This window comes from Elephas maximus, chromosome 1 (genome assembly GCF_024166365.1).
Source record: "Elephas maximus indicus isolate mEleMax1 chromosome 1, mEleMax1 primary haplotype, whole genome shotgun sequence".
In the NCBI taxonomy this organism is placed as follows: Eukaryota; Metazoa; Chordata; class Mammalia; order Proboscidea; family Elephantidae; genus Elephas; species Elephas maximus.
This window is the reverse complement of record NC_064819.1, coordinates 35,552,901-35,569,229: the sequence shown is the minus strand read 5'-3', so window position 1 is coordinate 35,569,229 and position 16,329 is coordinate 35,552,901. Positions and strand designations below refer to the sequence as shown.

The 16,329-nt window shown below is 36.2% G+C and overlaps 1 protein-coding gene across 2 annotated transcripts in view; it reads left to right on the top strand.

Annotated features, from left to right (window-relative positions):
• Positions 1–16,329, top strand: part of MFN1 (mitofusin 1) — a 40,086-nt gene that overhangs the window by 11,342 nt on the left and 12,415 nt on the right. For both annotated transcript variants that reach the window (XM_049882046.1, XM_049882054.1), the window contains 5 exons: positions 3,612–3,720; positions 5,158–5,265; positions 8,269–8,422; positions 8,576–8,643; positions 15,384–15,505. In XM_049882046.1, the coding sequence (XP_049738003.1) occupies positions 3,612–3,720; positions 5,158–5,265; positions 8,269–8,422; positions 8,576–8,643; positions 15,384–15,505 (561 nt within the window). The remainder of the gene's footprint in view (positions 1–3,611; positions 3,721–5,157; positions 5,266–8,268; positions 8,423–8,575; positions 8,644–15,383; positions 15,506–16,329) is intronic.

Below are 16,329 nucleotides of genomic sequence, written 5' to 3'. Positions count from 1 at the left end.
AGAGGGTTTTGTTTTTGTGTATGTGGTTATCAGCACTTGAATCTCCTTTGAGCCTTCCAAAGCATAAAGATATAAAAGATTGAAATATAGATGATGTTACTTGATTGTCAAAAATCACCCAGTTATTTATCTTTTGTAAATAGACTTTGTTTTAGCATTTGTTAAATTGTCAGTTGGATAAGCTCTGTCAATCACTGTCTTGCCAGCTGGGTAAATATCATTGTTGTTGTTGTTGTTAGGTGCTATCAAGTTGGCTCCAACTCATAGCGACCCTATGCACAACAGAATGAAACACTGTCCGGTCCTGCACCATCCTCACAATTGTTGCTATGCTTGAGCCCATTGTTGCAGCCACTGTATCAATCCACCTCGTTGAGGGCCTTCCTCTTTTCTGCTGACCCTGTGCTCTGCCAAGCATGATGTCCTTCTCCAGAGACTGATCCCTTCTGACAACATGTCCAAAGTATGTAAGATGCAGTCTCGCCACCCTTGCCTCTAAGGAGCATTCTGGCCGCACTTCTTCCAAGACAGATTTGTTCATTCTTTTGGCAATCCATGGTATATTCAATGTTCTTTGCCAACACCACAATTCAAAGGTGTCAACTCTTCTTTGGTCTTCTTTATTCATTGTCCAGCTTTCACATGCGTGTGATGTGATTGAAAATGCCATGGCTTGGGTCAGGTGCACCTTAGTCCTCAGGGTGACGTCTTTGATCTTCAACAATTTGAAGAGGTCCTTTGCAGCAGATTTGCCCAATGCAGTGCGTCTTTTGATTTCTTGACTGCTGCTTCCATGGCTGTTGACTGTGGATCCAAGTAAAATGAAATCCTTGACAACTTCAATCTTTTCTCCGTTTATCATGATGTTGCTTATTGGTCCAGTTGTGAGGATTTTTGTTTTCTTTATGTTGAGGTATAATCCTTACTGAAGGCTGTGGTCTTTGATCTTCATTAGTAAGTGCTTCCAGTCCTCTTCACTTTCAGCAAGCAAGGTTGTGTCATCTGCATAACACAGGTTGTTAATGAGTCTTCCTCTAATCCTGATGCCCCGTTCTTCATATAGTCCAGCTTCTCATATTATTTGTTCAGCATACAGATTAAATAGGTATGGTGAAAGAATACAACCCTGATGCACACCTTTCCTGACTTGAAACCAATCAGTATCCCCTTGTTCTGTCCGAACAACTGCCTCTTGATCTATGTAAAGGTTCCTCATGAGCACAATTAAGTGTTCTGGAATTCCCATTCTTCCCAGTGTTATCCATAGTTTGTTATGATCCACACAGTCGAATGCCTTTGCATAGTCAGTAAAACACAGGTAAACATCCTTCTGGTATCCTCTGCTTTCAGCCAGGATCCATTTGACATCAGCAATGATATCCCTGGCTCCATGTCTTCTTCTGAAATTGGCCTGAATTTTTTGCAGTTCCCTGTTGATATACTGCTGCAGCCGTTTTTGAATGATCTTCAGCAAATTTTGCTTGCGTGTTATATTAATGATATTGTTCTATAATTTCCACATTTGGTTGGATCACCTTTCTTGGGAATAGGCATAAATATGGGTTTCTTCCAGTCAGTTGGCCAGGAAGTTGTCTTCCATATTTCTTGGCATAGATGAGTGAGCACCTCCAGGACTGCATCTGTTTGTTGAAACATCTCAATTGATATTCCATCAGTTCCTGGGGCTTCAGACCAGCTTGGACTTCTTCCTTCAGTACCATCGGTTCCTGATCATATGCCACCTCTTGAAATGGTTGAATATCGACTAGTTCTTTTTGGTATAATGACTGTGTATTCCTTCCATCTTCTTTTGATGCTTCCTGCGTCGTTTAATATTTTCCCCATGGAATCCTTCACTGTTGCAACCCGAGGCTTGGATTTTTTCTTCAGTTCTTTCAGCTTGAGAAATGCCGAGCGCGTTCTTCCCTTTTGGTTTTCCATCTCCAGCTCTTTGCACATATCATTATAATACTTTGTCTTCTCAAGAGGCCCTTTGAAATCTTCAGTTCTTTTACTTCATGAATTCTTCCTTTTGCTGTAGGTGCTCGATGCTCAATAGCAAGTTTCAGAGTCTCCTCTGACATCCATCTTGGTCTTTTCTTTCTGTCCTGTCTTTTCAGTGACCTCTTGCTTTCTTCATGGATGATGTCCTTGATGTCATTCCACAACTCGTCTGTTCTGCGGTCACTAGTTTTCAGTGCGTCAAATCTATTCTTGAGGTGGTCTCTACATTCAGGTGGGATATACTCAAGGTCATATTTTGGCTCTCATGGACTTGCTCTGATTTTCTTAGTTTCACCTTGAACTTGCATATGAGCAATTGATGGTCTGTTCCACAGTCGGCCCCTGGCCTTGTTCTGACTGATGATACTGAGCCTTTCTATTGTCTCTTTCCACAGATGTAGTCAATTTGATTTCTGTATGTTCCATCTGGCGAGGTCCGTTTATTTTGGTGAAAGAAGGTATTTGTAATGAAGAAGTCGTTGGTCTCGCAAAATTCTATCATTCGATTTTCAGCATTGTTTCTATCACCAGGGCCATATTTTCCAACTACTAATCCTTCTTCTTTGTTTCCAACTTTCCCATTCCAATCACCAGTAATTATCAATGATCTTGATTGCATGTTTGATCAATTTCAGACTGCAGGAGCTGATAAAAATCTTCTATTTCTTCATCTTTGGCCCTAGTTGTTGGTGCATAAATTTGAATAATAGTCGTATTAATTGGTCTTCCTTGTAGGCGTGTGGATATTATTCTATCACTGATAGCGTTGTACTTCAGGATGGATCTCGAAACGTTCTTTTTGACGATGAATGCAACACCATTCCTCTTTGAGCATAGTAGACTATACGATTGTCCGATTCAAAATGGCCAATACCAGTCCATTTCAGCTCACTAATGCCTAGGATATCGATGTTTATGCATTGCATTTCATTTTTGACGATTTCCAGTTTTCCTAGATTCACACTTCGTACATTCCAGGTTCCAATTATCAATGGATGTTTGCAGCTGTTTCTTCTCATTTTGAGTCATGCCACATCAGCAAATGAAGGTCCCAGAATCCTTACTCCATCCACGTCATTAAGGTCGACTCTACTTTGAGGAGGCAGCTCTTCCCCAGTCATCTTTTGAGTGCCTTCCAACCTGGGGGGCTCATCTTCCATCAGTATATCAGACAGTGTTCCACTGCTATTCATAAGGTTTTCACTGGCTAATGCTTTTCACAAGTAGACTGCCGGGTCCTTCTTCCTAGTCTGTCTTAGTCTGGAAGCTCAGCTGAAACCAGTCCTCCATGGGTGACCCTGCTGGTATCTGAATACCGGTAGCATAGCTTCTAGCATCACAGCAACACAAAAGCCCCCACAGTACGAAAAAATGACAGACACATAGGGGGATAAATATATACAGGTACATAAAGCAAAAACTTTCAGCCTACAGTAACTGCTGTCTTACAGGCTTCATACAAATGACTGGTAGAAATCCTGCCCTTCTAGACTACAAAAGCTTTAAAAAAAAAAAAGAAAGAAAGAAAGAAAAAACTTTCCTTTATGTAACTCACATTTTGTTTTTGAAAAATATTGTATAATAGAATTTTTATTTTACTTCTTCAGTCCAGGCACAGATGTCACTACAGAGCTGGATAGCTGGATTGATAAGTTTTGCTTAGATGCGGATGTCTTCGTTTTGGTTGCAAACTCTGAATCAACACTAATGAACACGGTAGGATTTAATTATATTACTGTGTTTGGGTATGAAGTTAAATGACATCAGTTTCACTTTTGAGAACTGAGAGAAATCTAAATCCTATAGAACCTCTGTTATCAGGAGTTTGTGTTTCCATGGAACTGGACAGGCTGAATCTTTAGTAGAGGGTGTCCGATCTAAAGGGTGTTCAGTAGCAATCTAGGGCTTGATAGCTCTGGTTTCTGATGAATCTTTATTAGTTCAAAGTATTAGGTGTGTGGTGTTGACATTCACTCTGATACATTGCCAGTCTCAGAGGGAATGGACATCGGAATTGTTAGTATGTTTACTTAGAAAACCAAAACAAAAAATGTTTACTTAGGTGTCTTAAATAAAGTTTAAAAAGCTCCCCTGTTCCATCAGGAAGGCCTTCCATGTTCTGACTTTTGTCAACCTCCTCCAGCTTTACCATTTTTCAACCTTTTCCAACTTTACCTGCGTACACTCCAAGCCTCTGTCAATCCTTAGATGATTATCCAGAATGTCTGGAACTAGACTTATCCCAGATAAACTATATTTGCAGAGTCCGGGAATCTAATATCCAAAATTGTAGCATCTAAAAAAAAATTGTTCTTCATCAAAACATAGAAATGACAGGGCACGATTATAATCTGGGTGTTAAACCAGCAAGTCCTCTGTTTTGTTGTGTTTGTGGTGTTTGTAAAGCCCAGCCTATTATATCGACCAGGCTGCCATGACAACACTGACATTCACTTATAATCTGGTGATAGAAAAAAGTGGAAAAACATTTAAAATCCATGTTAGAATAACCTCATTATTTGGGTGCTGGATAAACAAATCTCTGTGTGTTCTGATTTTGGTACCTTCATTTATGCTATTCTTTGCCTACAGTTCTTTCACCTCCCTACTTTCATCCTTCAGAAAGCCCTATTATCAGTACTTTGAAGCCCATCTCTTTTACCACGTCCTTTTTCATTTCAACTAGATGTGATGTATCCTTTTGAATAGTCATAGCATTTTATTTATATTATTTATGGCATATGCATTTCTGTATTACGATGAGTTGTACGTGTGTCTTATATTGGTATTAATTTACTTAGCCTAACTCTAAAAAGGATTTGAGGTAGCTTTTGAGAACATGGGCTGTCTTATCCAGGAGTACCTTTCGTATACCTACACATAGTAGAGACTGATAAATACTTGTTAAATTGAATTTCAGAATCACTTATGGCAGGAGCAGAGAAATCCAGCCTTTGCCTTCTATTTTAATTTTCTTTTCTTTGAAAAATATAATGCTTACAGAGTGCTTTGGGAGCCCTTATCAATGGGTGTTAATCACTGTTGTCTAAATGGCTCAAGCTTTTAGATTAAAATAAGGTTTCAATTATAAATGTGCATATATAAAATAGCTTCTAAAAGTGAACATACTATGGGATTTTTTTTGTCTTTTAGGAAAAACAGTTTTTTCACAAAGTAAATGAGCGACTTTCCAAGCCTAATATTTTTATTTTGAATAATCGTTGGGATGCTTCTGCATCAGAGCCAGAATATATGGAAGATGTAAGTTATTTTTCCTGTAACTTTTGAAATATAGTCACATACATTGTTATCTGAGAAAACAATATACATTACAGAATAGACCATCATAAGGAAACTACTCCCTTACCTGTGAAAAGGGTATAATTATAGAAAACCTGAAGAAGTGGGCACATGTATTAAGCTAGTACCAGAGTATCAAGCTACTTTGAAAGAAAATTGTATTACAAAAGTAGTATTTAAGCATTTTAGAACCTGAAACTTCCATTTTGTTTGTTTTATCTTTTATTGAAGTGTATTATAACAGAAAAGTGTACAGACAGTAAGTGTCAAGTTCAGTAAATTTTACAAATTTGACATGTCTGTGTCAGGGTCCAGATCAAGAAGCAGAACATTGCCAACATCTCAGCAGCCCCCTTATCTCATCTTCTCAGTCTTTAGCTTATCTCCTAAGGATAATCAGTTACCCTGACTACTAACACCATAGATTAATTTTGGGGGTTCTACTTTTTATATGCAGTTGGCCCACTGTATCCGCGGGTTCTACATCTACAGATTGAACCAACCGCAGATAGAAAATATTCGAAAAAATAGAAAAAAGTTGCAAAAAGTAAAACTTGAATTTGCCATACACTGAGCACTACGCTGAATCATTATGCTAGTGAAGTGATGTGTGGGCATACCCTGCCGTAGCCTCCTGTCATCTCACAGATCCTGTCTCTCCAGCCCTTGTTGAGCATTATTTGCCTTCACGTCTCATTCATCCGCTACTTGTGTTGTGTGCATCCTTTGTTTCTGTGAAAAAATGGCTCCTAAAAAGCAGTGAAGTGGTCAAAGCAATCCCTCAAAAGCTAAGAGGAGCATAAAGTACTATCTCTAGGCAAAAAAATAAAAATCTTAGGTCTTTTGAAAAGTGACATGTTGCCTTCTGAGGTGGGCTATCAGGCTGGTAAGAATGAATCAAGCATTTAGACAGTAAAGTAGAAAGAAGGCGAAATTCGTGGCAGTGTTAATGCTGTGCCTACAACAGCAAAAGTCGTCTCTCTGGTTCTGATAAAGTGCTTGCAGAGACTGAGAGAGCATTAAGTGTGAAGTGTATTGGGATCTTTTTGGTTTAGAGATGATTTAAAGTATACCAGAGGATGTGTATTGGTTATATGCAAATACTGTGCCATTTTATGTAAGGGAGTTGAGCATCCTCTGACTTTGGTTATCCGTGGAAGTACTGGAACCAATCCCTCGTGGATACTGAGGCATGACTAATGGAGTCATACAGTATCTACTTTGTGTCTGCTTTCTTTATCTCAACATTATGCTTGTGATATTCTTCCATGTTGTTGTGGTGTGTTCTTGTTGCTGTGTAGCACCCCACTGTGTGAATATACCACAGTTTGTTTATTCATGCTGATAGTGATGAGCGTGTGGTTAAAAGTTCCTGGTTTTAGCTGTAATGAAAAATGCTGCTGTGTACATGATTGTACATGTCTTTGGTACGCATATGTATACCTTTCTTTTGGGCGTGCACGAGTGGTTTTCAGTGGGAGAGAGTCACTTTTGACTCTGGGTGTATTTAGCAATGTCTGAAGACATTTTTGGTTGTCATAACTGGGGACATGTGCTATTGGCATCTAGTGGTCATAAGTCAGGGATGCTGCTGCCCATCCTGCAGTGCACAGGACAACATCGTAAACAAAGGTTTTCTGGCCCAAAGTGTCAGTAATGGAAAGGTCAATAAACTGTGGGTGTATATGTATTATAGGTTAAGAATACGTTCAATTTTAGTAGACACAGCCAAAGCCTCTTCTAAGGTGCTTGTACCAGTTTATACTCCCACCCACAGATTGACAGTTTCAGTTGATTGACATCCTCACCAACACTTGGAATTTTGCTTTGTTTTGTTTTTTGTTTTAGCCACTTTGTTGTAGAAATTCTTTTTTGAAAAGTATCTGTCATATGGTCTATAAATAGTATTTATTTAATTTGCTTAATAAGACAGCTTTTTCTGACACTAACAGTAGTATGTGTTTATTGTAGATAATTTAAAAAACAAATACATTAAAAAAAAAACTACATTATCCCATCACTGTTTGCATGTTAAGAGTATTTGCCATCATTCATTTTTCCGCAAATTGTAATTGTGCTAAATATAAAGTTCTCTATGCTATTATTAACTCTTGTTTTCTGATCATAACCTTTTCAAATAGAAGTCTCATTGAATCATCAGAGAATTAGGAAATACCATCTACAGATGGTTCTTCTCCAAATGGGTCCTCATTCCTATTTAGCTTTACTTTCCTAAATTTTAACGTAGAGATAGCTTATAGTAGCCTTAACGCTAAAGGCTAGAACTAAACTCTGGCAAGCTTCTCTTTACACCTAACTGATATGTAAGTGTTAATCTTAAACCTGATATTGCAACTTTAATCCCTAACTAATGCAATCTCCCCAGCCTTATTCCCAATGTTTTTAAGAAAAATATACCATTTTAATTCTGATTTTAAAAGTAAAAATACCTTTATTCTAGCAAATTTATCACAGCACTCACTCAAAGGTAATTATAGCCAAAGGTGACGATAGCTTCATTATAGAAAATTTGGAAAAAAAAGAGTACAAAAAATACTACCACTTACTACCCTGCCAGTACTGTTTTATTACATGCAATTTGTTTTTTTTTTTCAGTGTAATCATGTACATCCTTATACAGAATTGGGTACTTTTTCTCATGCCACTAAGCAATAGTATTTGTTTATATTTTATAATGGTTGTGTAATATTTGAATGTCAGAATTTTAAATAAATGTTCAAAGAAAGAATACTTGATTTAGGTTAATAGAAAGAGATTTCCGGTTAATAAGTATCCAACTTCATTTATTAGAATTTCTTGGGAGCTCTTACTATACTATGACTTACTATACTTACTATACTATGACTACAAGTGGAGTATAGTGTAGACCCGTAGTTGTTGCTTGTAACTCTTATATTTGTTGAAATTATCAGAACTCTGTTAATGCTCTACTTTTCTTGGTAGGTGCGCAGACAGCACATGGAAAGGTGTCTGAATTTCTTGGTGGAGGAGCTCAAAGTTGTGGACCCTCTACAAGCAAAGAACCGTATCTTCTTTGTTTCAGCCAAAGAAGTTCTTAGTGCTAGAAAGCACAAAGCACAGGGGATGCCAGAAGGTGGTATGTATTAATTATAGGTTTCCCTTTTAGGTGTAGACTCAACAGCCTACTACAACAGTAATAAAAAAACAGTAATAGGCTAGAAAAAAATCAGCATGCTAGATATCTTGTCTTACTATACAAGGTTTTAAAATCTTTGCCTATGCATTACAGGTGGGGCACTTGCTGAAGGATTTCAGGCAAGGTTACAGGAGTTTCAGAATTTTGAACAAACCTTTGAGGTAGGAATTTCAAGTGTATTGGTTTATATAAAACTGTGATTAGTTGGAGAGTGATCGTGATCTACTCTGTTTTCATTATGTTTGTCAACTGTTATCTTGTCAGTAACCTTTGCTGTTATTTAGTGTAGTCACTGATACACACAGCAAGTGAAACAAAGAAAATTTGAAGAATGGAAGTCCCTGCAAAATAGACAGTCCATAAAAACTGAGAATTAAAGATTGTAATTTCTTCTTTACTCTTTTTCCGTATGTATTTATACTTAAATGAGAAACTATTTCCCAGTATTTCTTATGCTGTACAATGATGAGTGAAATTTTCTGTATTTGATAATTTTGGACAAGAGCAAACAAAAATAATTGCTGCTGGAACAGATAGTAGAGCAAAGTGAAGATCATCCCTTTTTCTTTTTACCGTACTATTTATAGCAATATATAGAACACAGTTAATGTCATTTGATAAGTTTATTGCATGCCTGAGTTGTGTTGGGACTTGCTCGTTCTTTACACTTTGTACCGTGTGTTTTGAACAAATTAATGAATATGAAAATAACATATAGCTCTTGTACTTCAGGAATTTTGAAGAAAACTGCTGAAGCACATGAAAAACTGAATGTGTGCAGAATTGAGTGGTGGTGTTGTCAGGTGCTTTCGAGTTGGTTCTAACTCATAGCAACCCTGTGTACAACAGAACAAAACACTACCTGGTCCTGTGCCATCCTCAGAGTCGTTGCTATGTTTGAGCCCATTGTGCAGCCACCATGTCAATCCATCTTGTTAGGGTCTTCCTCTTTTTCATTGACCCTTTACTTTACCAAGCGTGATGTCCTTTTCCAGGGACTGGCCCCTCCTGATAACATAGCCAAAGTACGTGATATGAAGTGTCCTCATCCTTGCTTCTAAGGAGCATTTTGGCTGTACTTCTTCCAAGACAGATTTGTTTGTTTTTCTGGCAGTGTATTATATATTCTTCACTGACACCATAATTCAAAGGCACCAATTTTTCCATCTTCGTTATTTATTATCCAGCTTTTGCTTAAGTATGAGGCAATTGAAAATACCATGGCCTGGTCCTAACGGTACATCTCTGCTTTTTAATACTTTAAAGAGGTCTCTTGCAGCAGATTTGCCCACTGCAATATGTCATTTGATTTTTTGCATGCTTTCTGTGGGTGTTGATCATGAATCCAAGTAAAATGAAATCCTTGACAGCTTCAGTGTTTTCTCCATTTATCATGATATTGCTTATTGGTCTAGTTGTGAGAATTTTCGTTATCTTTATGTTGAGATGTAACCCATGCTGAAGGCTGTGGTCTTTGATCTTCATCAGCAAGTGCTCCAGGTCCTCTTCACTTTCAACAAGCAAGGTTGTGTCATCTGCATAATGCAGGTTGTTAATGAGTCTTCCTCCAATCCTGATGCCGTGTTCTTCATATAAACCAGCTTCTCAGATTATTTGCTTCGCATACAGATTGAATAAATATAGTGAAAGGGTACAACCCTGACGTACACCTTTCCTGATTTTAAACCATGCATTATCCCGTTGTTCTCGTTGAACGACTGCCTCTTGGTCTCTGTGTACAGGTTCCACATGAGCGCACTTCAGACTTCTGTAATTTCTATTCTTTGCAATATTATCCATAATTTGTTATGATCCACACAGTGTAATGTCTTTGCATAGTCACTGAAACACAGGTAAACATCCTTCTGGTATTCCCTGCTTTCAGCCAGGATCCATCTGACATCAGCAATGATATCCCTGGTTCTACATCCTCTTCTGAAACCGGCCTGAATTTCTGGAAGTTCCCTTTCGCTACACTGCTTCAGCCGTTTTTGAATGATCTTCAGCAGAATTTTGCTTGCATGTGATATTAATGATATTGCTCTGTAATTTCCACATTTGGTTGGATCACCTTTCTTGGGAATAGGCATAAATATGGATCTCTTCCAGTCAGTTGGCCAGGAAGCTGTCTTCCAGAACTGAGCAGGGAGGATCATTCCGTATGCTGCGGTGTAGATGCTTTATTCATAGACATTAAAACCCATTCTACCTTCGACTGAAAAGCTCTTTAGATGTTTACCTTCCATACTGTTATTTTAATCTTTTTTAATCTAGCTGTCTTTAGTTTCCATATCCTTCCCCTCCCCCTCTTTCACGAATGAAACGTAAAAGACTTAGAACTGAAGAAACTGCCATCTGTAATTATTCCTCTATATATGTAGTAACTGCCTTGACAGGAGGGATATGCATGTTGAATATACTTGCCAGATTTTTTTTAAGTAAACATTTGGTCACTATTCTTTTTAATTTGGGGAGAGGGAGAAAGACCATTATGCAGACTGAGGCAGATGGTATGAGAGAGAAGGATCATTCGGCAGATAAGACGAAGTGTTGGAGAAAGAAAGAAAACCAACTACCAGCTGTCTTGGTAAGATCGTTCTGATGGTTCAGAGGCCTCTGGAGTATCAGTGCGTGTCCTCTTCTCTCCAGACAAACTGAAGGATGCATGAAGTGCCAGTTACTTAAAGACAGTTGTTGTCTATTTTCTTTCCCTTTTGCTTTTTGAGAGAATTGATGCTCTCTCGAATCTTACCAGTTACTTCATCCATGGGGAAAATATATGGGGAGAGGTTTTAGTGTTCTATTTTCCTTGTCTTTCCTTATTTATCAAGCTTAACTTTGTATTTGTTCATGGGTGTTTATCATTGATTTCTCCTACCAAATCATACACTGATTTGGTAAACATTAAAATGTTTGTATCCCTTTCACATTGGCTCATGGTGCACCTTTTGCGTTCCCAGGATATCTCCTGGCGGGGCCCAGGAATCTATATTAACAGCTCTCCAGGTGACTGCAGTAATCAGGCAGACTTTGGAACTATCCTTTTAAAATGGTTTTAGAGAAAACTTGGCAGTTAGGTATTTTTATTGTAAAAGTTTATTTGGAATTCTAAAAATCATGTATCGAAAAAAATTGCTTATGTATAACAGTTTTACATAAAATCATGGAGAATATCAGGCTTTATTTAGAGTTTGAAAATTTTGCTGAAATAAAACTATGATATATCTAAAATAAGAATCAGCTAAGAATTATTCAAATTTATGTAAAATAATCAAGTAGGCAAAAAAATTCTGTGTCTGGATGTATTATAAAGGGACAGAGCAGTTTTTGGTGATTATTTGATGTCTTTTTTCCAAAGCATTTATCTGAGATTTGCTACTTCTTCAGTCAGTTTTGGTAATTTATGATTTCTTAGAAACTGGTGCATTTCTGAGAATTTATAATTTGGAGTCCTGGTGGTGCAGTGGTTATAATTTAGCAGCGTGAAATTGTGCTCATTTAAAAAATCTCTGTCTTTTATCCCTCCTATATTTACATTCTTTGAACACTTATCAATTGACAAATACCACTTTTTAAATTTTTACTCAGTTTCTGTTACTCTTTAACATAGTTTCCATCTATTCTTTTTTTTTTTTTTTTAAGTTCTTTGCTTTTTGTTCTTTACGAGAGGATTTAAAGGCTGTGAATTTTGAGTGCAGCTTTGGGCATAACCCATGAGTTTTGGTATCCAGTAGGTTTTCAGTGTTTTTTGATTAATCTTTGTTTTTGCCATTTTTTTAAGGCAGAGTTTTTAAAATTCAAATTATTTTAATCATTAATTTTTGGTCATTAATTTCTTTGTTTCATTGCATTGCGATCACAGAATATGGCTTTTATATACATTCTCTATTTTTGAAATTCATTTGTTTTTGTAGCCTTATGAGCTGGATTTTGTGAAAAGAAAAACTTTATGTCAAATTCATCATTTTTATCAAGCAATCTGATTTTTATCCTGGGCTTCCTCAGATTTATTTGATTTGAAAGGACATTTACAGGACTAAGTTAAGCCAGGCTTGGAAATTAAATTTGGTATAATCAACCAAGGAAAAGCAATGTTACTATTAATATTTTTTCTTACTGTATTTGGGCAGGCATATATTTTAAAGGCAAGTTAGAAGTCCAGATTTCTTAGCCCAAATCTTTGGCTCACAGTAGAGGTATAAAAGAATTCTTTTCATTAAAATGTGAATAGATTTGTTGTAAAGGATCTTCTGGAAGAATTAGTGAAACTTGGATGTGAACTGTGTTAGGTAATAGTATTGTCTCAATGGTAAATATTCTGAACGTGGCTATTCTATCTTGGTTGTGTTGGAAAATGTCCCTGTGCTTAGGACACAAGTCCTGATGTATTTAGTGATATGGTTGTAATGGAGACAGTGAACGCTGTCATTGCTCAGCAATTTTTGAAAAAACTGGAAATTCATAAACATATTAGTATATTTATGTATATTAAAGGCTCTGAAAAATAATTCAGTAAAGAAACTGTTTAATTTAGCAATTCCCATACTTACTTGAGAGTATTTTTTTTGCAGCGTGCCTATTAATATTCTTCAGATCAGTGGGAACATCAGTTTGGGATACCTTTCAATTGGAAGAAGATTGTTTTATTCTCTATCCTTATTCATCATTATACATTTTTTAATAAAGGAGTAGCTTTTATGTTGCCTAATAACTTTTGGAGATTTTTCTTTTTCTGTCTCGTCTAGCTCTAACACTGTGCTGTTATCTATGAATTTGGATCTTCATTGCTGATATCTAGATCTGCTTCATCGAGGAATATAGAATTTCTTTTAACCTTATTTCTTTTTTAAAAATTTTATTTTTATGCCTTTATTTTTTGTGGATATTAATTTTTTACATTTATGAAGCACAGTTATTTCAAATAAAATTAAAGCTTTGTATTGATCATTAAAAATAAGCAGATTACATTTTAAATATTTAATTTGGGGTAGTTTTTGGTATTTTTAAAGAAGGAAGAACCATCCAGGAATGCTTTGTTTTTGCTTTAGACAGGTACAGAACAGGAATGTTGTAACTTCCTACCACTACTCTCTTTAGGATTAGTGAAAATAAGTGATTTATAAATGAACTTTACTTCATCATGGACAAAAGTCAGGCTAAATAACAAAAAAACTAATGGACTCTGAATTAAGGTGCAAGAAAGGATTAACAAGTTGTTATAAACTGTTGCGTAAATACATTACTCTCATGTGCTCCATAACTAAAGAGATGAATCTATTTTGTTTTCTGTACCTCAACCAAAGTACTGAAGAGGGCAGCTAAAATGGCAAAAGAGATTAAAAGTCTTCTTTCTGTCTGAGTGAAGTGAGCATATAATCGTCTTAGAGAATGAAGGACAAGCATGAGTTCTAAATAGAGTAAAACCTGTGAAAGCTGGAACCTGTGTAAAGGCAGAAACCTGTCAGAGAAGGAAAATGAAAGTATTTTCCACAAGAGCAACAGAAAAGTGGTAAGACTGTACCCTGTCAAAGGCGGAAAATTCGTGAGACCTGGAAGAACAAGGCAGTCCCTCGAGTTCTGGCTCTCACAGGTTTCATTGTAGCACACTGAGTAAAGTATAAAATACTAGTGGTTTTAGGGTAACAAATATACTAGAATATTCAGTGAATGCCTTTTACAGCTTGAAAGCTATTTATTTTGACAAAGGAGGTAGAATAATTAACTTCAGGAAGTAATTACCACAATTTGTACTAGCTAAATATATAAAGAGGTTCAAGAAGATGGTTTCCTAGAAACCTCAGAGGGTTGGGGTATAGCCCAATTTTAAATTTATCATAGAAAAAAAAGCCCAAGAAGATCTACAAAACATATAGCATGGTTACTGATGTTGATGTGACCCAGCCTGGTATTTCCTAGGTTGTCCAAAGACCAGGTAGCATTTCTCTGTAAACATTTGTAGTTATTACAGAATTTGACTTTCTAGGAAGTAAAAATGAAATGAGACCAATTTTAATATAATAATTTTGGCAAGCTTTTGATGGTTAAATTTACTCACTGTTAAATATATATATTTATATAGCAATTGGTATGTACATCTGTTAAAATCTGAAACAAATTTTACAAACTAAATGTATTTATCACTATATATGATACATTCTCACATTTTTTGTTTTAAAACTACTGGTCATGAAACACTAAATTGATTTTTACTCCCTATTAATGTGTTATGAGCTGTAGTTAGCTTAAACGTGAAACAAGTGAGATAGGGCGTTAGGCGTTAGGCCTGTGTGCACACCTGGTAGGTATCCCAATAACAGTAATAGGATTATCTTGGAAATAACTGTAGCAGATACTTGAAATGATTTAAACTATCACTTAGGTTGTTTGTTGTTAGATTATTTTTTAAATTGTTCAAGTTTTATCTGTAGAAGTCCCTTTTAGTAACCTTATATAAATCATCACAGTGACTCAACTGTTTTTTAATAATTCTGTTTCACAACTCAATTAAGAACTTTATTAGGTTATCTGTTGCAAAGTGTTAGAAAAATCAAAATGGACAGATTAAAGATAATCCAGGTAAAACTAATAATTCTAATGGGGAAGCATTTTTTAACATTGAAAACTGTGCCCTGTTGTTTTGTTTTAATGTTAGAGCCAACAGAACCATTGCACATTACTGTGTAGAAATACACAAAGCTATGAACTTGCTGTAAAAACTTTTTCTGTATCCTTGTACTTTCATTTAACTTTTGTAATTTTACGTTGTGTTTGCCATGTATTTATTTTGCATTCGTAGTTTTGTTTTCCTTGAAAAGTTACAAACAGCAAGGTTTTGTGTTTAAATTCCTGAAAATGTTGGGATGGAATTACAGTAATGTGTTATGGCTTGGGCCCCTCGCAGGAGTGTATCTCGCAGTCAGCAGTGAAAACAAAGTTTGAACAGCACACTATCAGAGCTAAACAGATACTAGATACTGTGAAAGACATAATGGATTCAGTAAACGTGGCAGCCGCAGAGAAAAGGTATGCGTTTACTTTGTTGCAACATAAAAATGTTAGTTTTTTTGTGTCAGTGTGAATTCCTAAGACTAAAGTTTTAACTTGTTACAAATACTTTTCACACTAAAACCAACCTTGTGGGTTTACCTGATGCCTACTTGCATATTTTTTAAAAATTTGAAATATTTATTAACTTGCATGTTTTTGAAATGTTTGAAACTGCAAATAAATATTTATTCTTTAATGTTGAACAAACCAGCACCTTCCCTGGAACGCAGTATACCCACATATGAATTGTGATTTTAAAATGTTTAGTGAATTCGAGATTTTTTAAAGCAGTGGAGGAACCATTTTTTCAAGCAGAATTTTATGCTTAAGTCCAAAACGGTGATCGTTTTCTTTTTTATATTCAGCTTACTACCCATTCTTTCATATATACATACACCAACAACCTGAAATCACTTCTTTATGCCAATTGTCAGTTTTTGTTTATTGGCTGGTGATTCTACCTGCTAGCCAGAATGGCAGTTTGGTAGGCATTAACCTATTTGTCATACTGCACTGCTCTGTTTTATTCCACTTAATACATTATAAAGAATAGAAATAAATGCATAAAAGTGTCAATACTTTAATGAAAGTGTAGTTCTCCCAAATTTGATAAAGTTGAAACAAAGATCGGGATGTTATTAGAGGTGACAAAAGTGATACTAAGCCTCCATTGGACCTTCAGTGGATTTAAGCCAGTGGAACAAAGATACAAAGCATCCAAAATTGCATCCAAGGTGAGGTACGATAGGGAGTTTTAAATGTATTTCATTAGCTGGGAACAGAACTCTGCTCAACCCTTC